The 23131-nt window shown below is 39.1% G+C and overlaps 1 protein-coding gene across 2 annotated transcripts in view; it reads right to left on the bottom strand.

Moving 5' to 3' along the window:
* LOC311303616 (uncharacterized protein) overlaps positions 1-21818 on the bottom strand; it is a 291878-nt gene extending 270060 nt beyond the window's left edge. The window contains exons 1-2 of one of the 2 annotated variants that reach the window (XM_084430177.1): positions 21443-21798; positions 21084-21250 (exon numbers count right to left, since the gene is read on the bottom strand). In XM_084430177.1, coding sequence (XP_084286303.1) covers positions 21099-21250; positions 21443-21722 — 432 coding nt within the window. In that variant the 5' untranslated portion in view covers positions 21723-21798 and the 3' untranslated portion in view covers positions 21084-21098. Of the gene's footprint in view, positions 1-21083; positions 21251-21442 lie in introns of those variants that run through there. The other variant, XM_084430176.1, reaches the window with a different exon arrangement.
* Positions 21819-23131: the final 1313 nt, after the last annotated feature.

The following is a 23131-nucleotide window of genomic DNA, read 5'->3' as shown; positions in this document are numbered from 1 at the left end:
TAATAAAGACAGGAATCTTCCCAGTGTATGTATATTTAAAGGGCTCGTTTACCCAAAATAAAATGTAAATTGTCGTCATTTACTCGCCCTCATGTCATTCCAAACATGTATGACTTTCTTCTGTGGAAACACTAGAGAAGATATTTTGAGAAAGATATATTTTATGTTCCACAGACGAAAGAAATGAAGAAAGAAAAGTACAGGTTTAAAGCTACACGAGGGGGAATCAATGATGACAGAATGTATATCTGTGTGTGAACTATTCCTTTAAGGCTTTTAGCACTTTTATTTTAGCAACTTCAAAATGTTTTGAAAAGCAAATTAAATTATACCATCTAAATTATATTAGAAATTATAGAGCATCAGCGTTTGCCTCATGAAATCTCTTAAACATCTCTTTAACAAAGTAAGAGTAAATCATTGTATTTGGACAGAATTGTCTGATTACTGAGTGATTTGGACGGTCAGGGAGGTTTGTGGATCACTGAGGGTTTAATAAGTCATGTGACATACAGCATGAGATGGGCACATTAATGATTGTGTTTTCACTGTTACTGGCTGATTATACATTACATTTACATTTATTAATTTAGCAGATGCTTTTATCCAAAGCGACTTACAAATGAAATGATTGTATTGCATTGTATTTGCTGAATTGAAGGATTTATGAACCATGATTGAGAGACGGGATTTTTGTTTTGGGCGTGCAAATAGGGTTTTCTCCTTGTATATGGATTAGAGGGAGGTTACGAGTATATATATATACTTTATCATTGTATTGAAATTGTTATTGAAGGTTCTATGGACTGTGACTGAGAGATGGGATCTTACTTTTGGCGTGCGTTAACACAGCGTTGTGTTAGGTCATGCTATATGTCGGGTGGTGGTGTCTAAGATCCCTGTTTTATAAGCTTGTAGCTTCAGAGGGAGTCCTTTTTTCACAATGTATTATTGTTATTGGCAAATTGCTTTTCTGTTTGTATGTAAAATTGTGAAAATAAAAAATAAATCAAATCAATGAGAACAATAGAAGCAGTTAATCTAACAGCAGGACAACGATATGCAAGTGCTATGACCCTTCTCAGTTTAATCTAACGCATTAAAGGTCCCATGACATGGATTATTTTATAATGTTTCCTGGGGTGCCCTTATAATGTTAGTATGTTTTTAAGATAATTTTTTTAAATAATTTAGAAATAAAAGGCATATTTCCTAGCCTGATTTTAGCCTCTGATTTGAACACTCTGTTTGAAGGGGCGTGTCTGTGTGAGGCTTCAGTGTAAACGCCCACTGCTGTGATTGGCTGCTGTGAGACTTCAGTTTAAACGCCCACTGCTGTGATTGGCTGTGAGACTTCAGTGTAAACGCCCACTGCTGTGATTGGCTGTGAGACTTCAGTGTAAATGCCCACTGCTGTGATTGGCTGACATATTAAATAGCTAGCATTACATGTGGAACTCTCTCGAACACTTTTACTATTACAGCTATTATACGTTTTTACTATTACAGCTATCGAGATTAACGAATCGTGAGAAGTTTTTAAAGTATTGAGATCTATTCCCATCACATAAAAGGTTGCAGTGATGAGCATTGAGCAGATGACAGCCTGTTGATCGCGTTAAGATCTTATCATTGCAACGCAGTTTCTGCACTCTCACTAATGATTTCACCAATGCAAACATGAGGTAAGTACAGTAAGAGCTTCGTTGTGCAGCGTAACAGCGTCATTGATTTCATAACGAGTTTTGGCAAGTGTCCAGATAAACTCGCGCTGTGTGATTGACAGCTTGGGCGATTGGAAAGGGATTGTTCTTTAATCGCTTTCTGTATATATTTTAATCACAGTTTAAATCAGATTATTTTCATCCTACTAAGAGAAACGATGTGAAGTTGATCGTTTAGTCACTGGCTTGATTTACTGATGCTGCCTTTAGCCGCTACGCTCCTCGCCTCTGGAATAATCTTCCAGAAGAAGTAAGACGTGCTAGAAATATAAATAGTTAAAATAGATAAAAAGTCAAAATTAAAAACATATCTTTTTAGCCTGGCCTTCCTATAAAATCTATAATTTCCTTTTCTTCTTCTTTTCTTCATTTTAATACATTTTCATACATTTTTTTTTTATTCTTGTATTTTACTTGTACTTGTATTTTTGGTGTGCCTGTAAAGCACTTTGAACTGCATTGACTTGTCTGGAAAAGTGCTATATAAATAAAATTTGCTTGCTTGCTTGCTTAACAGTATTGAACGACTTTGAGAGAAAGATTATCTGTCTGAACTTGAACAATTACACATCAGAAATTCACATAACCCACTGGTTCTTCAGAGGCTCGGATGAAGGAACTAAAATATACTTTTGTGTTCATTTGTACATCCAAACACTGAGCAACTGCCATGCTTCGCTCGTTTGCAAGCCATGATGTCTCTGGAGGAAAAAAACAATATCGCGCTCGCACAACTCATTTTCTCATGGGCAGCCAAATTGTCTTTGTTTGCGGGCAAAGCAGAGAAAGGGGAGGTGACCTTTCCCCTTATGACGACATAAAGGGAAGATTTCTAGATTTGCCCGTCTGAGCTTTCATTTTCTCAAAAATACCCAGGGCTTGGTTTACACCCATCAAAACGTCTAGCCACTGGGGGACCATAGGCAGGCTAGGGGGACTCATATTAATGTTAAAAAACCTCATAAAGTAAAATTTTCATGTCATGGGAATTTTTTTTTTATTATAGAATAGAATAGAATAGTAGAGAGAGTGTTAGTATTACTGGATCAAGTGCTGTCGAAAAAGAAGCGTCTTCAGCCGTTTCTTGAAAGTGGCTAAGGACTCAGCGGCTCTGGTTGAGTTAGATCATTCCTCCAGCAGGGAACAGTCAAGGTGAAGGTCCGAGAAAGACATTTTGTGCCTCTTTGAGATGATGCACCACAAGATGTTGTTCGCTTGCAGAGCGCTGGGTTCTGGATGGCACGTAAGTCTGAAGTAATGAGTTTAAGTAAAAGGGAGCAGAACCAGTGGTTGTTCTGCAGGCAAACGTCAGTGACTTAAATTTGATGCGACTGGCAACCAGTGCAATTTTGTGAGGAGAGGAGTGACGTGTGCTCTCTTCAGCTCGTTAAAGACCACTCTAGCTGCGGCGTTCTGGATCAGTTGCAGAGGTTTGGCAGAGCAAGCTGGAAAACCAGCCAGGAGAGCATTACAATAGTCCAGTCTGGATAAAACAAGCGCTTGGACAAGGAGTTGTGTAGCTCTGATAGGAAGGGCCTGATCCTTCTGATGTTGTACAAGGCAAATCTACATGACCGGGCAGTTCTAGCAATGTGGTCTGTGAAGTTCAATTGATCATCAATTTCCACACCAAGGTTTCTGGCTGACCTAGATGGAGTTATGGATGACGAGTCTAGCTGAATGGTGAAGTTGTGATGAAGTGTTGGGTTGGCCGGGACCGCGAGTAGCTCTGTCTTCGCAAGGTTTAGTTGAAAGTGATGGTCCTTCATCCAGCCAAAAATGTCTGTCAGGCAGGCTGAGATACGAGCAGCTCCCGTCAGATCGTCAGGCTGGAATGAGAGGTAGAGTTGTGTGTCATCAGCGTAGCAGTGATAGGAAAAGCCATGTTTCTGAATCACAGATCCTAGTGATGTCATGTAGATGGAGAAGAGAAGCGGTCCCAGCACTGAGCCCTGAGGCACTCCAGTAGCTAGATGTTGGGTCTTAGACACCACACCCCTCCACGACACCCTAAAGAACCTACCTGAGTGGTAAGAGTTGAACCATTGGAGTGCGGTTCCCGAGATGCCCTTCGTCTTTAGGATTGACAGGGGGATCTGGTGGTTAACTGTGTCAAAGGCAGCAGATCCAGCAGGATGAGAACTGAGGATTTGGAGGCTGCTCTTGCTAGTCTCAGAGCTTCAATTACTGAGAGCAGGGCAGTCTCAGTTGAGTGTCCGCTTTTGAAACCAGACTGATTGTTGTCCAAGAGGTTGTTCTGTGTAAGGAAGAAAGAGATTTGGTTGAAAACAACTCGTTCAAGTGTTTTCGCGACGAATGGAAGGAGAGATACCGGTCTGTAATTTTCCAGATGTGCTGGATTTAGACTGAGTTTCTTAAGCAGTGGGTTTACACGAGCCTGCTTAAATGCTGTGGGAAAGGTACCAGTGTGAAGAGAGGTGTTTATGATGTGTGTGAGTGTGGGTACAACTGAGGATGAAATGGCTTGAAGTAGGTTAGTGGGAATAGGATCAAGCGGACAGGTGGTAGGGCGATTGGAAAAGAGGAGATTGGAGACTTCTGCCTCTGAAAGCAGAGAGAAGGAGGGTAGAGAGTGTGTGTTAGTTTGTAAAGTGTGTGTGTCAGTTTGTGGATTGGAAAATTGGCTGCTGATGGTGGTTGTTTTATTTATAAAGAATGTAGCAAAATCGTCAGCTTTTAGTGTTGATGAAGGAGGAGAAGGTTTTGAAAAGCATGCGAGAGTCTGAAGAATTGTTAATTTTGTTGTGATAGTAAGTCATTTTAGCAGTAGAGATATTAGCAGAGAAGGAAGAGAGGAGGGACTGATAAAGATCAAGGTCAGTAGGATCTTTCGATTTGCACCACTTCCTCTCTGCACCCCTGAGTTCCTAACGATGTTCACGGAGAACATCAGATAACCAGGGGGCAGAGGGTGTGGCGCGGGCTGGCCTGGAGGAAAGGGGGCAGAAGTTGTCCAAGCCGGATGTTAAAGTGGAGAAAAGATTATCAGTTGCGCTGTTAGTATCTAGTGTTGAAAGCTGATCAGGTGGAGGAAGTGTGGATGAGACCAGAGAGGATAGACGAGAGGGTGAGAGTGAGCGTAGGTTTCGCCGAAAGGTGACCTGTGAAGGAGAGTGTGTTGTGTTCTGAGGCAGATGACCTGTGGAGGAGTGTGTGTTGTGTTCTGAGGCAGGTGACCTGTGGAGGAGTGTAGGTAGGTAGGTAGGTAGTTTTATTTCATACCCGTAGGTAAATTTGTTATGCAGTAAAAAAGAATTCAGTTGTCCACACATAATAGACATAACAACATACAACTAATACACATACAAATTTATAAATAAGCATCATGACAAACTGCACCGCAACACATAAATCTTTGCTATCCATTTTAATTTACAAATCCTAAAACTTCTCTCGTACTAATATTATTTAAAACTTCAATTGCGGCTGGGACAAAAGTATTCCTATACCGTCTTGTTTTCCATCTTGAGGCTGCAAACCGGCGACCAGACGGAAGTAACTTAAAATCAATACGTAAGGGATGCGACAGATCACTCAAGACAGTACTTGCTTTCCGATACAGCTGTTTTTTATAAATACATCCTAAATTCCTTTGATTTACACCTATTATTCTACTCGCCCACCTTACAATTTGGTTTAAAGAGTTTTTGTTCTTTACTGACAGGCTTCCATACCACACCCCAATGGAGAATGACAGAACTGATTCAATAAAAGCAGAATAAAATAATGTCAACATGCGTCTATCAATGTGAAATTTTGCAAGTTTCCTAAGGCAACTCAAACGTTGGTGACCCTTTTTACATACCATTTCGCTATTCAGCTCGAATGACAATTTAGAATCTATAACTATACCAAGATATTTAAAATTCTCTACCTGATCCACAGCCTCCCCTTTAATAATCGTAGTGACATGATTAACAGGGCGTGTTCTAAAATCAATAATCATATCCTTCGTTTTAGTAATATTTAATTTTAGATAGGAATCATCGCACCAGGTTACAAAATCCTCTACAACTGGACCATGGCCAGACTCATCCCCCTGTAGCAGGCTCACTATCACTGTATCGTCAGCAAACTTGATAAATATCCTATTTTCGTGTGAGCTTTGACACATGTTGGTGTATAGAATGTATAATAAGGGCGAAAGAACACAGCCTTGTGGAGATCCTGTGGATAAACTTAGTACATCAGAAAAGCTACCATTTACTTTTACCCTCTGCGTTCTATTGGTTAAAAAGTCTAGTAACCATCCCACTAAATTGTGGTTCAACTTAAAATATTCCAACAGTCTCCTAGCTAATATGTGGGGTTGAATAGTGTTAAAAGCAGACGCGAAGTCAATGAACAACAATCTTGCGTGAGTATTTTTCCCCTCTAGATGCTTAGTCAGTAAATTTAATAACATAAGTGAAGCATCCTCAACACTTCTATTTGCTCTGTATGCAAATTGCAAAGGATCGAGGACTTGTCCAGTCTTACTTAAAAGCTCAGATTTTACTAATTTCTCGAATGATTTCATCACTAAAGAGGTGAGGGCAACTGGTCTCAGGTCATTTAACACTTTAGGCTTGTTACATTTGGGAACAGGAATAATAATAGACTTTTTCCACAGGTTAGGTACTTTTTGTACCCGTAGTGACCAATTAAAAATATCAGAAAATATTGAAGTTAGTTGCTTCGCACAGTGCTTTAAAATTCTCCCACCTATATGGTCTGGACCCGGACTCTTGTTCTCCTTAGTGGAGAGAAAAATTTTCTCCACTGCTGCCTGTTCTAAGACCATATGAGAATCATCATTACACAGGCATCTTAGTTCTTCTGCCTCATTTTTAAAATCAAAACTCTCAAACCTAGAATAAAACATATTAAGAGCATTTGAAAAGTAATCATTTGATTCTGAGGCAGATGACCTGTGGAGGAGTGTGTGTTGTGTTCTGAGGCAGGTGACCTGTGGAGGAGTGTGTGTTGTGTTCTGAGGCAGGTGACCTGTGGAGGAGTGTGTGTTGTGTTCTGAGGCAGGTGACCTGTGGAGGAGTGTGTGTTGTGTTCTGAGGCAGGTGACCTGTGGAGGAGTGTGTGTTGTGTTCTGAGGCAGGTGACCTGTGGAGGAGTGTGTGTTGTGTTCTGAGGCAGATGACCTGTGGAGGAGCGTGTGTTGTGTTCTGAGGCAGATGACCTGTGGAGGAGTGTGTGTTGTGTCCTGAGGCAGATGACCTGTGGAAGAGTGTGTGTTGTGTTCTGAGGCAGATGACCTGTGGAGGAGTGTGTGTTGTGTTCTGAGGCAGGTGACCTGTGGAGGAGTGTGTGTTGTGTTCTGAGGCAGGTTGAGGTTGAGAGTGAGGAGGAAGTGATCTGAGGTGTGCAGTGGAGTGACCAGTGTATGTTCAGTGGAGCAGTGGCGTGTGTAAATAAGGTCCAATTTATCATTTATAATTTATTACCTGATTTGTGAGTAGCCGCAGTAGATACTCGCTTGAGGTCGAATGAGGCGAGCAGAGTGTGGAAATCAGCAGCCTGAGGTTTTTCTAGGTGGATTTTGAAGTCTCCAAGAACTATGAGAGGAGTACCATCCTCAGGGAAGGATGAGAGTAGCACATCAAGCTCCTCCAAGAAACTGCCAAGCTGCCCTGGGGGACGATATACAACTACAAAATGGATTTTAATAGGACTAGTGATGGTAATTGAATGTGATTCAAATGAGCTGTTGTCACACAGAAGTGGTAAATGATCAAATTTTCAATCATTTGAGATGAGCAGACCAGTACCACCACCCCTACCAGTTAGGTGAGCGGTGTGTGAGAAAGTGAATTTAGTGGAGAGGGCAGCCGGTGTGGCAGTGTCCTCTGGTCTGATCCAGGTCTCAGTCAGGGCCAATAGGTTGAGACCCGAATGACTAGAAATAGATGTAATGAAATCAGCTTTGTTTACAGCGGACTGGCAATTCCAGAGACCGATAGGAAAAGAGAATATAGTACTAGAAGACATCGGAAAAGTATGCAGGTTGTTAGGATTGGACTGCAAAGTATTATAGTTACTTTGCAGTTCTCTTCCTGGTCACCAGGGTGCGCCGGCCTCAGGTGAGGGCGTTAGAACAGCCATATAAGCCAGAGCTAGTGAAATAAGCGGTGGCCCTTTAACCCTCTGGGCCCTAAGGGTATTTTGGGGCCCTGGAGAAGTTTTGACATGCCCTGACATTTGTGCCTTTTTCAGTTGCTTAAAAACATATTAATGGCTAAAGTCTGATTACACTGTATTCAGCACAAACATGGCTACAGTAATATGTGAGCAACATGTACATAAAAGTTTGTAGTTTTGATCAAATAATGTTTATGCGTGTTTTTTAAAATAATAATAAGTTATGGGGTTCCATTTGTGCCAAAAATGAGCCGACTGCTTTGTGCTTTGTACTATACATTTGTCCTTGACAACAGTCATTGCCTAGTTGTTCAGATAAATGAGAATATGTTGATATGTATGTTTTCTGTTTATGTAATCTTGCTCTGTCGTCTTGTTCTGTCGTCTCTTTGTCATCTTAACTGAACTGTCGTCTTGTTCTGTCGTCTCTTTCTGTCGTCTTGTTCCGACGTCTTTACTATCGTTTATGTAAACTGTTTCAAAAATGTGTTTCAAAATTGGACGAGATGTGTAGAAGCAAACGCACCTACGATGGAACTCAAAGCTGTCAAAATAAAAGTATCTGCCAGTTTACAAAATAATTCTATTTATGTGATAATTCAATTGTTCATCATATTTTTGTTGTTTGTTAACGTTATTAAAAATGATAACTAAGTGGTAACTTTATTTTTTTAGTGAGAAATGTGAATGGGTAATTTCAACAAAAACAAATTAGCATGGGATCAGAAAGAAGTTCAACAGGTTTAAATGTATTTAATATCCTACCAGTCACAACCTCCCAATAAACAGCTTCGGTAATGTCAACGTTTTTAACATATTTTAGTGTTTTGATTAGAAACAGTTTAAGTCTAAACATGTATTTTTAACTGTTTATTTAATGGCTGCTTATGTTGCAGCTCTATAAAGCCATGAAGCAGCAGAACATCAGAGCGTCACACAATGTCCAGCAGATTATTACCTACAGTAACACTACGACAACAAAAATATAAATATTTAAAAATAAAAATATATAAAATTATGAATATATAAAAATATATAAAAAATATAGATTTAGGCAAAACCAAAAGTAGGGGACTGGAGAATGCCTGGCTCCATTTCGTCTCTGAAACTGAGGTAAGAGTCATGCAAAGGCAGCCTCAGTGTGACATCACATGTGTTGGCTTCAGGGAAGATTCGCACAGCGTTGTCTTCAGGATGGAGGAACTGGATTGTGGGTTTGTGTGGAAATCCCAAAGGTGGTATGTTGTCAGCACCTGAGGTGAAAATTAGGATTTGATGAAGACTCACAGGCCTGCTCCTCTCTAAGAAAAAATATATATATTTATCGCCGCTCCTCCCCATCTCTCGCTCATAGCAAACTAGCAGTGAGAGGGGAGTTCTGAGGATATAAAAAAAAAAACCGACAACCATTATCAGAATCAGCCAATTTGCTTATTAAAACTTTGGATTCGGCCATGAAAAGCATGAACATGCAATCCCTAAATGGAATGAGTCTGAAATAAATTTTTAAACATAACACAAGGATGACAGTACCATTAGAATGCATCGTTAAAATACAAACCCCCAACTTCTATCAGCCAGTCCCTCCAGAACATTCCTGTCTGGTTCTCAAGTCTTCGCCTGTTTCTGGACGACTGAAGTTAACTCTGAAGAGTCCCAAATGTCCTCTATCTCAAGAGGCTTCGAACCACCGATGAACAGTGGCTTCATGACCTCGGGGAATGCCTTAATGGCATCAGCTAGACCAAGGCTCTTCAACCCCTCAGTCAACCTAAAACAGATAAGGAAGAACATTTTATATTGTAACAGTTTTTCATTCAAGCAAAACTCAAAGCCAGGCATGTGTTCAGTTCAAATACAAAGAGAAGGGAAATCTAAAGTACCTATTAATAACAACATTTACCTTTCACCACGTTTCCCAACTGATAATAGCAATATTTTCTATTGCATATGAGACACATCAGAAGGCAAACGAAAGCTAAATGAACCCGCACTTCTCATTTAAGCTGCACAACGCGGACCGTTTATCAGTTTGGATCAATACTAGAAAATGCAGCGATCTCTTTCACGCCACACAGTTACTACACAGCGCTGGGAGATCCAGTCTGAAAGCATTAATAACATCATGGAGAATTCTCTGTTATAATCCATAGATATTAGATCATACAGCACTGACGTGGAAACCAAGAGAAACATCATGAATGACACAAGTTAAGGAAGGCTTCCCTGTCCACAAATCACCAACATTCACCATGGATTTAATGTAGTGACGCCAACTGCAACCATGGTATTGTGACAGAAATAGTCAAATGTGTTTTTATATTATTCAGGGTTCATGCAAACCTTTGAGAGTGAAATTTAAGCACTTTTCAAGAGTTTAAGTGCTTTCAGCTATATATTATTACATTTTAATGTTATTTTTATTGTTATGATTTTTAAAACTAAATGTTTAAAGATTAAGCAAAACTAACAATACGTAACACTTTTATAAAACAAAGACATGAAATTTCCACTGTAACCTGTAGATGGTGGCAGAGCAGCACTTATTGGCTTATTAGCCATTTCCACTCCCTAATAATATATGAGTTACACAGAAAGCAAGTAAAGCGCACTTTTATATCAATTGATACTGCCGGTCATTTCAGTACTTGTAGGCCCTTCAAGTGAAGTTTTTGAAGACGCCGTTGATCATTCCTATGGCGTGCGCCTCTGCTGTAAGGTCGCTCCGGAACATGGGGTGGCAGGTGTTCGGGTCGACCGGGACGCAACTGATGTTAAGGAAGTAGCCGCCGTCGACGAAGGCCAAAACGCTGCCCATCGCCCTGCGGAAGGACTTGATGCCCTCCGCAGTGTAGACGGTCCAGGTGCTTTCTCAAAATGTGCCAGTGGTGACCACCTTCGATGGGTCAACTTTGCCCATGAAGAGGTAGTGGAGCCCAGCTTTCAGGCAGCTCACATCGTCTAGGTGGATGACGACCCCGTCGAAATCGTAGGAGTACCTCACTACCTCGCGGGCTTCGTCCAATACGGCAAAGACGGGGATCTGAAACACAGACCTTTAATTCCAGGGGTATCGATAAGCAGATTTCCTTGACTATCAGTCAAGACTATGCCTGTTTCAGGACTCAAAGCAAGGGCTTCTTTTACTTTTGTTTTCATTGTTGACAAACAGGCCTCACTCTCCTCGAAAGGAATAACTAATGCCTTGTCCTGCACTAGTTTGTCACCCTCAAGTTGTCCAAGGAAAATGGTTCTGTGGGAACACACACAAACACACTGTACCTATCAGAAGTGGTTACTTTAAACACTGATATCTGCATTACTTTGAAATTGCATTTCACTGCACCAGCATTTTGTCAATGCTGACCAATTTTTATCTGCTAAAAAGTAAGTTTTTACACAGGACTAACTGCACGTGTAGCTGTTGCAGTGGCAGATCGGGAAAAGCTGAAACGAGGTCGACTTAGTGGCCCACATGCATCATCACCCATCACCTGGAAGGTGCTCCCACCATTCATGAGGTCCAAACAACTGAAGAATCCAGATGAAATCCGAGAGAGAGAGAGAGAGATTCATTCATTCATTCATTCGGGGTGGTAGTGGCGCAATGGATAAGACACATGCCTTTGGTGTGAGAGACCCGGGTTCGAATCCACTGTGAGACACCAATGTGTCCCTGAGCAAGACACTTAACCCCTAGTTGCTCCAGAGGCGTGCGACCTCTGACATATATAGCAATTGTAAGTCGCTTTGGATAAAAGCGTCAGCTAAATGAATAAATGTAAATGTAATTCATTCATTTGGGAAGATGTGTTTGCTCATAAAAGCATACTTGTATATTATACAAACCCTTGTCCAGAGGATGAATATTGGAGATTGATGAATCTGTAAATACAAAATTGAATGGCTGATAAATGGAGACATTGGGTAATAGTCATCTGGGCCATACTGTAATTGAGGGTACATCTTAGGTCTGTGAGATCATTTTGATTCTCATCATTCTCAATGCATACTTTATAGAAATGTATACCAATCACTTCTCTAAATGTGGAAAATGTGGATGTTTACTGTTAAATTAGGACAATACCCTCCAAAAAATTAATAGTCACACATAATTTGTATTACGTGATATGTTCTCAAGAAGCCCATTGATGAAAGACTAGATGTCATGTCTTCTCTCTTTTCTGAAATATTGCTTAATATAGCAAATCTGTGTCTAGACTGTTACACAAATATAATTACAGCAAATTGTTAACAAGTTGACTAAAACGTATACCCGTAAAAATAAACGTCCCATACGCTTAGTAGCTCTAAGTGTCTATGTAAAAACAGTCAGTAACATAGTAGACCAGTAACATAGTTGACCAGAAATATATATTTTTATATGCTTTTTGAAACTCACTCACTGTGTTAACAACTTACATTTTGGTGGATGAGGTTTTGACACATCTTTTTTCTTTTTTGGTAAAACTCTTCCATCATCTGAAATGGAAACATGCTTCAAAATAGAGTTCACAAATTGTCATTACTCATTTATTATTACGTTGGCTTCCTGTTTTTTTGTTGTTGTTGTTTTGTTTTCAGTGGATATATAAAAAATTCTTTTTTTGTGATCAAATTCTTGATTTGAATAGTTACCCTCTGAGGAAGAATCCATTTCAGAGACAAATCTTTGTGTCTTTTTGTGTGCCCTCTTTTTTTCAACTTTGGAGCAGTCTTCAGTTTCCACATTTGAGGTCTCCGCTACTCGCCGGCATTTCTGAAGACCTTTAGTGTAAGAGTCTGGAAAATATGATAAATATTGAAAAATATTAGAGATAGTATAATAGTATATTCATTTAAATATTGTAAAAACTACATTACCTGTCCTTAACCAGACTTTTTTTAATGGACATCGCACAAAAAAAGTGGGTCGCAGTAGGCAAAAGGTTGAGAACCCCTGATCTAGACAAAGGAGACAAGAGAACAGCACAAGATCAGAATACAAATTAGTAAGAATATTACGCTATACTTTGGACCAACAAATTGTCATTAGCTTTCCAGGACTGGAAACTCTGGTGTCTTGAAGAAGGCATCTTAATATGCAAGTGAAAAGTCGTTAAGTGGTGACCCATACTCGAAATTGGTGTTCTGCATTTAACCCATCCAAGTGCACACACACAGCAGTGAGAAGTGAACACACACACTGTGAACACACACTGTGAACACACACCGGAGCAGTGTACAGTAATCTTGATTTCTTTTTTTTTTTTTATGACTGACCAACAATTAGTATTTTTTTAAAATGTTTAACTAGTCAACTTAACACCTAAAAGTTAGTTTTAGTTAAATTCTCTTTTATTTGCTCTATTCACTCCAGGAATGCGTGACACCAGAGGCGTTGATCAGCTGCACCATCGCGCGGTCGGCATCATTCCTCTCTTAACGGTTGCTAATGTTTTACTGAAAAACGCTCGATTTTCTTGATTAATTATAAGAACCTGCCAAAACAATAAATTCTAATTAATAAAAAAAAAAAAAATCGCCCAGCCTTAATTTTTCAGGTGTATATGACTAGATTAATAGATTAATAATAACTAGATTAAACCCAGAATAATTTGAGAACAAAGTAAAATTTACATACAAAAATGAACATAGGATTTAGCAATAAAGATATCTTTGGACTTTTGCACATCAACAAGGAATGATAATTTGCATCACTGAAACAGCTATGTAGAAAACTGAACTTAGGAGAAAACTGTAAACATTTTTAAAGTAAATTAATTAATTTGATGCACTTTGAGAGTTCGAAAATAAGAGCTTCAGTCCATGTTCAGTGTGCAAATTGAACAAACAAAAAAACTAAATCTAAAAAGTGTCCAGAACCGCCCCTGGCCAGAATGTGTTCTTCCTCATGCTACACCCCTCCACTAAATGTTCTGGCCTCCCACGAGCGGGATAGCTCAATGTCTAGTATTAAACCCATCATGATTTACAGCTCAGATAATGTTAATCAAAATAACATCTGTAAAAAATGTAACAGCCTAATTTGTAAATTCGAAGTTTTATAGTTGCTTGTCTAACCATAGCATGTTGTGCATAACGCCAGAATGACCTCTAGTATAACTTCATCCTCATGTCAATGGTGAAAAAGTATTGTTTACCTTGTAACATAAATCTGTGCTGCGACGGATCACAGGCACATTTTTTTAAGCTATATAAAAAAAGGACACTGTAAATTTTAGTTATTTTTAATTGCTTTTACTTTGTACACATTGTAACGTTAGCCTAATCTGATTATGCTGTGATAGCCGATGCCAAGGGGGACGTTTACCTCCTGACATCTGTCCTGTAGTTTTATTCATTTTAGACGTATTATTGTTTATTATTGTCATGGATGAAGTCGATAACTGGAAGCCGTGTAAATCTTGGAATAATACGGCCACCGCAGGAGTTAAAACGCCCTCGGGATTGAAAGGAACAGAAACTAATATTCACTGGGAAGTCATATACAATTTCACCGCTAGATGGGGGAGAATATCACACAGTGCAGCTTTAAGGTAATAGTTTCTAGTAACAGTGGAAAGAAGGTGGCGTGTGTATATTTAGTCTTTGCACACATTAATCCTCACCCACATTCATTCACAGATACAGGCCATTATCATCACATAATCACTCATAGCTGGACATAAACTAACATCTGAGTGTAATAGCTTCAAAAAGGTCTATAAAATATATATTTTAAAACATTTTTCCATCTCTGTTTTAGATTGTAATATTCAGTGATTCCTAATTTCAATTCCAATGAGGTAAATTTTTTTTAGATATTCACATTTAGTCTTATTGCAAAACATGTAATTGTGTCTGAATATCATGAACAGAAATCAACAGGCTAAAGAACACTTACACGAGGAGCGTTTGCCTGAGGTTTAAAAACACCATAGAACAACTAGCTGAACTAATATACACTTCAAGCATTATTAAAGACAAGCAAACACTCATAAAAACGAATAGACACAACTGAACAAAGATACGACTGAAATAAACAGTTTTAAGATTTTCAAGTATTCAGGTACAGAAACTGTAATCAAATGTAAAATAACACTGCAGTTTATAAATAAAATATACATTACAAATATAGTTACAAAAGTGATTCAGTGAATAACGAGTGAATTTCCTCTTTGTCTTGTGTTGTTCGATTAGTGTTATTATAGAGATGGCAGCGGGAGTATATAATACAATAAAACAGTGGACTATAAGCATGTCCCAGCCGGGTCCGTCACTTACTGGGGTCCGCGGTTTATCTCTGGCTCTTTACTTCCGAGGGAAACACTGAACATTAGCATCAGTCTGAGGCAGCACTGTATATGAATGTGTCACAGGGTAACTCAAACACTGCCCTCGGGAGGCCATACACAACGGGTAATCCCAAACAGAAGAGATCTCCTTAAACATCAGTCCAGAAAGATACACATCCAAGAGTCCACAATACACAAAAAGGTAACAAACAACATAGAATCCAAGTACAAACAAAAGAAAGGAAGGAAAAACCCTGAGAATGACAGCGCTTAGACCAACACCAGGCCTGAACGAGAACAGTGGGCCTTAAATAGGGTTTAGGAGTGATTCAACACCGGTTAGGGCATTACAACCGTTTCACAAAGGAGAATTGATCTGGGCTGAAATAACACCATCTAGTGTGGTGACAAAGCTCGCATGTAAAATATAAACCTGCAGAAATAACAAATCTACAAAGGTTGTGATATTAATGTTGTACACTAGAGGGAGCCACAGAATCTTTTAAGCCTAATGTGTTTCCTATCAGTTTCAGTGGAAATGCATTGATCTAGTTCATTTGTATAATTATGCTGTACTGACAGTATAGTTTTACTGTAGAAATATGTGAAAGACTTATAGATAAATGTTTCGTAACTTGCCTTTTGAAGAAAATTCATATTTTAAGATTTGTATAAAGATATTTATATATACTGTTGTGTTGTGAATTAAAGAAAGAAACGGACAGCACATTCTCATGTAACCTGACACGCAGCACAAGAGTTATTCCACTCATGTATTTTTTTTTCTAACCTGCTCTATTAAGTATTATGACCGTTTGTTCTGTGTAGTTGTTAGGATCCTTCAAAACTGCTCAAAAGTGTTTATTGTACAGTGCTAAGAAGAAGGAAAAAACTCAAATAACAATACCAAAAACAAGGTGGGAAAGTGAGCTCGAGAGATGCCAGGTAAAATAAATGAAACTAAATAAAGCTAACTAGGTTAAATCAGCTAAACTACCTGTCAACCTAGTGTGTCTAATACAAGCAAGTTATACTAATACACACCTTACTCACCCGACTGAAGAAGATTACAACAGTATGAAAACAATACACTTACAACCACAATGCCGACTAATGGTTCACTCACAGAATAAAAACACACAGTATATTGGACTCTAGTAACAGCGACAACAAGAGAAGAAAAAAATACCCAGCAAAGTGAGCAAGAAGCTGGAGATGGCTGGAAGAGATCCGGGTATTAGAGGAAGGAGGCGTAATGTGATTGACAGTGTGAACCGGAACGTCATCATCCTTCATGAAGACTGACAGGCTGTGGATCCAATGGACATCTGACACACACACACACACACACACACACACAGGGGCGCAACTACCCAGTGTCAGAGGGGTATGCAGCACACATGGACCCCAAACCACATTTTTCCAGGCGCTACTGTCAAACTGGGACACCTTTATTGGCAAACTGGGACACTTCAAACACATTAAATTGTTATTCAAATGTAGGCCCAATGAATTAAATACACAATAACAATATAAACAACAACAACAACAACAACAAAAATAATAAAAATCACTTTCTTAAGGAGGGGTGCAGGTACAGCAGATTCTTTCCACCCCTCCCTCCCTCGCCTGTCCACAATATTTTGTATTGGGTTTAGTTTATTTCATATAAATTAAAAAAATAGAAATCTTCATAAACATTTCTTCTTATAGGCTAATTTTATTCCACACAGGCTAAGTTTCATTTCTTTTTGTTGAAAAGTTTTTTACAAATATTGCAAATGTCCCAGCCATCCAAGCTTACAATTTTTGTTGAAATATCTAGCTAGCTAACTACATTTATGAGGGGCGTACAAAAAGGGAACTCAATTCCCCCATTAGAATGACTTAAATGGCTGTCCCAGTTTGCCAATAGCGTATTGTTAAACTGGGACAGTGTCAAAATCACATAAAAAACAACAAAAAAAAGATTCATATGAATGTGATTTTTACAAAATTCTGATTCACCATTACATCCTATAACAAAATATATAACAATTACAAATGATCCATGAGTGTTTTAATTTTTATAATCTTAACATTATTCACCTCAGAATGCTGTCATTTTACTTTACCATCACGGTTCACTGTAAGGTTGTTGAATATGGTGTGCCACACCCCCGGAAGTGATGTCATAGCCACCGAATCTATATTTTTTTATCACATACTTGCTTATGATGAGCTCAGTGTTGATTTTTAGTAATGGAATCATTTACATGTAAAGATAGAAATTAAGAAGCTTAACTGTCCCACTTTACCCATTGTCCCACTTTACCAGTATTCACCCTATAGTAAAACAAATGCACTGAAAAATAAAGGAAACTTTCATAATTAATTTTGTACTAATTTCTATACTTCACATTAAAGATGTGATTGGGCCAGGCCAGTGTCAATCAAGAAAAGAACCAATGGGCCGCTGATCTACGTGTTTAATGAAAAATGTTTTTAAAAAAAACTAACGCTGACTTTTTATTTTTTGACCAGTGCATTACACCGGCACTAACCCAGCGCCGCCAATTAAGCAAAACAAAACAAAACGAATGAGCCGCCGATGTACGAGTTTTATGGGCCGCTAAGACAAAGACAAAAAAATAGCCTATTAACGTTAGATGTATCGGCCTAAAAAGCACGTCGGCCCCCCGGGAATGCTACATGCTGGACGTCACACTTTAAATCCTACCTGTTGCCTTTGACCATCCACTTATTTAGCTGCTGGCGCATCAATTGACATGCCATCTCCTTTTCCCTCTTTCTTTTTCTATTTTTAGTCCCGACAGCTTTTTTGCTTTATCCATCTTTTTCGACTCGTACCTGCTCTCGCTCAGCGCTCACGGCGCCCCCGCCTGCTCACGATATTATCCCCCCTCTCTGTCAAAATTCTTGGAATCTTATGAAAATCCTACTCTAGCCTGTTGGTCCTCTAAAAAGTTATATAACATTGAGGAAATGCAGAAATTATTTAGAAACGCACAACAGCACGTATAGATAAAAAAAAAATTTTTTAAATTACCATCGCTTTGGCGCCCCCTGGTGCTGCGCCGCATATAGCGCATACCCACTTTTTGCGCCACTGCACACACACACACACACACACACACTGACACACACACACACACCCAACAAAAGACTACCCACATATACCCATATAAGCGACAAATCCAAAGCAAATTAGGACTGATTTAAGCGAGTCATCGTGAAGAGGCAAAAACAACGCAAGAAGTGCTCAACATTATGAAGTTCAGGCATTGCTCAGAGTAGCATAAGCCCGATGAGGGAGGATTAAAGGAAAAGGAAATAAATATATATTTTTTTACATTATACAGATTTGTTATTACAGTGTTTACTTTGTCATGGGCCATTGAAACTGTAAAGGGTGTTAAAAATGTTTATTCAATAATTAATTGAAAACCGATACCTCCCTATTTTTTTTTAATGTGAACACCAATAGTTGAGAATCAGTTCACCGCCACGCCAGCGGATGGCGCTTGAGCGCTCCTGTGAAGCACACTATAGAGACTAGCTTTTTCCCGGCTGCGATCTCAGAAGTAAACTGACGCGCCAAAGGAACGACACTCATTTTGTCTGTCTCTTTATTATTTCACAGGTAAAATAATATGCACTTTAAACATTCTTCTGATTGGTCACATGACTATAGGAAGGTGTAGGAACGTAATTGTGAAGTGTTTTGAGTAACTTTTTCATGTTCAAATGTGTTTTATACAAATGGAATTACCTCGAGGGTTACAGTAGTGATGGCCAAATGAAGCGTTTCGAAGCATTATTGCTTTCTGATACAATTGTGTCGAAAATGGTTCATTACTCGAAGCTTCATTCAGATAGAAATTGCAGCACCATCTCCTGGTGAAGTAAATGTAATGCAACAAAGCTGACAACCATAAAATGCAAGTAGGCTTATATGTTAACGCCCCGTTTATTACGTGTTTACCGAGGTGATCAAAGCTGAAACAGTGTTAGTGCTGTGAAACTCATTTATGTAGGTGAATTTTACAGATACTGATGAATTTCATGTGTTCACCTTGATAATAAAACATTAAGCATGATGTGTGTGTGTAATTATTTCTTTAGACAAGGACAGAAGATCAGACCAGCTTAAAAAAAAGTTGGAAACCATCACAGAAATTCTAATGGTTTATATTAAAATAGGAACCATTGGCTTTTACCATTTAAACCACTACAGAATTCTTTTTTGTAGTGTGTTAGGGACATATTCCATTAGGATTTAATGCCCCCACCAATACAACCCAACACATATCAGTAGACCCACAGAGACCACTATAATTCCCATTACAACCAATAAAATTCCCATGAAAACCATTAAATCCAATAGAATTTCTGTAATGGTTTCTATAGTTTTTTTTTACCTTCACTTTTATAAGAAATACAGCCGCCAGGTTTCAAACCTGCCAACACTGGATTGGGATGTCAAAGCAGTCAGGTGGTTCACTACAGGAGTGAAGCAGTGTGTTTGTTTCAGAAGTCATTTTCACGTGACTAGTGACGTAATGATACAAGCTCCGAAGCAGTGGTTCATTGCAAGGACCGCTCGAGTTTGAAGCAAGCTTCGGAGCGTCGGTGTCAGACGTAACATCACTAGGATACAGATGCAAACGATTTATTGTTTAGTAAATGCATTCAAAAGTATTAAGTTATACAGCATTGTTGTGATGTTTGAGTGCATTGGCAGTGCGAGGTTGCTTGTTATTTTTGTGTTTTAATTGAGTAGTTGAGTATATCTGTTGCACTAACAATTCAATCGCCATTTTGAGTGCTTTGCGCACACGCTTAATGAGTGACATGAGGCAATCAGGGTGAAGTGGTGAATGTAAAATGGCGTTGGGTTTTAGTTTATGCATTCTGTGTTTAAGTGACACATTTGTCATCCTTCTAGTTATGTGAGTAATGAGTGACATTTATGTGAACCTTTATTGATTTATTCTGTACACACTTCTTTTCACATAATATGGAAATCATATATTGCCTTTTTGTGAAACAGGCTATGGAATACAGGTGTTCATATATCTTATGTGTACACTTATGAATCATATAACGTAAGTTAATGTGCAGATAAAGTTATTTTTGTATGTAACTCAAGAAGTGTTTACAGTTACTAAAGTTTTATGATCTGAGAAGTAAACTGACGCGCCAAAGGAATGACGCTCATTTTGTCTGTCTCTTTATTATTTCACAGTGTTTTTCACAGGTACACAGTTCTTCACTGCCTGTGCTTTGCTGCCAGCCCAGATATCCCCTAGGTCTGAGGCCGGTAACAAAACCACAGAGCCCTGGATGTAGAATATAATATCTAATAAACCAATCCGAAATTTATCAAACGATTAACAATGGAAACAAACGCTTTCTTAAAAGATGGTGCTTTATTGCCCAAGAAGAGGAAATAGCCATTTGTTTATTCACATGTTTATTCACACCAAGCAAAGACTGGATTGAGTATCCTATATTTCACCTTAACCTGTAAACTCATTACATCTTGTATAACTGTTGTTTTTGTTCCCATGGTGTATTTTATTTACATGGCATTGATAAGAAAACCACTGAACATTAAGACATTTACTGAGATATCATCCCAGACCCATGCGCTCTTTGGGAGAACCACATAGACTTGATCCCCTTTCTCCAACAGCAGTGTTACGCCGTTGCCTCCGTTCTCTGGAGAACCATGCTTTTGTCTGTGATGTGCTGTTGTTGTTACATGCTCTCCATTTCTATACAAGGCCAACACTGTTGGATTTGCAGTTCCACAATGGTAGAAGAAACTGAAATAGTAAACTCCCCGTACCGGCGCTGAGAAAATCCCTGTTAAAGAGTGAGACAGATCTCCGTTTCACAGCCGTAGACATGAGTTATACAAGTGTTGATATTGTGTTCAACAGTGTGGATTAACAATACCTGTGTCCGGGTGGTAGGCATCACCAACATTAATGAAGACCTTCTTGTAAACCAGTGTTAAATCTGTTTTAAATGGTCCAAAGAAACCAGTTGATCCTAAAGAAGCTGAAAATGCCACCTTTGGTCTGCCTGAAGAGAACAAATACCTTATTAAAAATCACAAATATCACTCCTAGACTGCTTTAATTCAATATGAAGCTTGCCATTTCCTGAAAACAGATTTCACTGAGAAATCGCTTGTAAGTTTCATAAACATTTACAAAGTAAATCCTACACCAATTGTTTTTCAGTGTGTTAGGTCTTCAAAAACATCAGTCTCACCTTGGGTTTCCATTTTGACTTCCTCAATCTGAGCTTCACTCTTAGCAAGTCTGGACATCAGCTCCTGCTGACTGACTTCCAGAGCTCTGATTCGCGTCTCTGAGGCTTCAAGCTTCTTCAGTAGGTCTATGCATGTATTCAAAGGACAAGTCGACTGTTTGCTTTCATCTTGAGCACTCAATCCAGAGGCGTCCGGTTCTGGTGTGATGGTCAATCCTGTGGCATTCGGAGCGAATATAAGACATTTGAACAGAAGAAGAACTGCTATTGTTGACCTCATTCTTAATGCTTTAGCTAAAGCGTGTTAGAGATGTGTCTGCTGTATGTGGATGTTTTTAACAGAATATTACAACTCTGGTGCTTTTATATGGTTATCTTCAGTAATTCAGCATGCAGCATACAGTAGATTTATAAGACTGTTGCTCAAACTATATTGTTTTATTGACTTTGTGCTAGCTTAAAGATTTACAAATTGATGATAAATGCAATACTGACCCATAACGACTGTTCTTAATGTCAGCTTTGATCTAAACAAAACACTGAACTTTGGACATTGCACTTACTAAGGCCGCTTTCACACAGAGATTTCGGAAAATACACGGATAAAGTGACCCGGGATTTGACTGGGTTCTTTCACACTGCCAGTGATTTTCCGGTATCAGAGAGCGCGTTCACACACAACCCGTAAAAATCCTGTAAAGACACGTGACATCGATGTGACTTGTAATGTCTCAGCAGCGTCTTAAGTTTGCTTATGAGCTGCGATCTCTCTCTGGAGAAACCACGCTTGTGCATTTTCTTCTCTGATTCGATCATAAACTTGCGCATTACGCACCGCTTCACAGCTGGCGAACGATCCCGGCTTCAGCGTCATCACTACGACACGGCATTATTACGGCTTTTGTTCACACAGCGCTCGTTCCTGGACTGAACACGGCAATGTTACCTAGGTCCCCAACCCGGCATCGATGCCGGCATCAATCCCGGTCGTGTTTGCGTTCACACAGAAGGCACTCTGGCAATTTGCCGGCAATTTGCCGGGTTCAAAGCGCTGTGTGAAATGGGCATAACAGTACAATTCTGTTATCGAAGTTTATATGGGATGGGAAGAAGCCCAGAGTTAGGTATTCAACACTACAGCTGCAGAAAGATAAGGGGGGCATGGCCCTTCCTAATTTAAAAATGTATTTCTATGCAGCTCAATTGCGTTACTTGTGTTGCTGGTGTGACCCTAGATATTTTGCCAGATGGAAAGAGATTGAGACATGCATCCCTGGATATAATGTTCAGACACTCATGGGAGAGGACCATATACCAACCGATTTAATAGAATTACTTGGCCCAATTGCACAATTCACATTGGAAATTTGGTATAGTGTAGCAAGACAATTAAAATTGAATAAAGAAAGAAAAATACTAAGATGGGTAGCTCATGACAAAGACTTCAAGCCAGGAACGCATGACTCAAAGTTCAAATATTGGATCAATAGAGGGGTTACAGCCTTTGTAATTTAATTAATAATGGGGAAATAAGAATTTTTCAATATCTGAAAGACAAATTTTGTCTAGTTAATCGAGACTTCTTTCGATACCTGCAACTAAGAGAATACTATAATAAAGAAATTAAGGACAGAAATGAACCTAATGCGGTTTTAGAGACTTTGTGTGGTGCATATCAACAGAAAATGC

This window comes from Rutilus rutilus, assembly GCF_951802725.1.
Source record: "Rutilus rutilus genome assembly, chromosome: 14".
NCBI classification, from domain to species: domain Eukaryota; kingdom Metazoa; phylum Chordata; class Actinopteri; order Cypriniformes; family Leuciscidae; genus Rutilus; species Rutilus rutilus.
The sequence above is the reverse complement of the archived record's forward strand: the minus strand, read 5'-3'. Positions and strand labels throughout refer to the sequence as shown.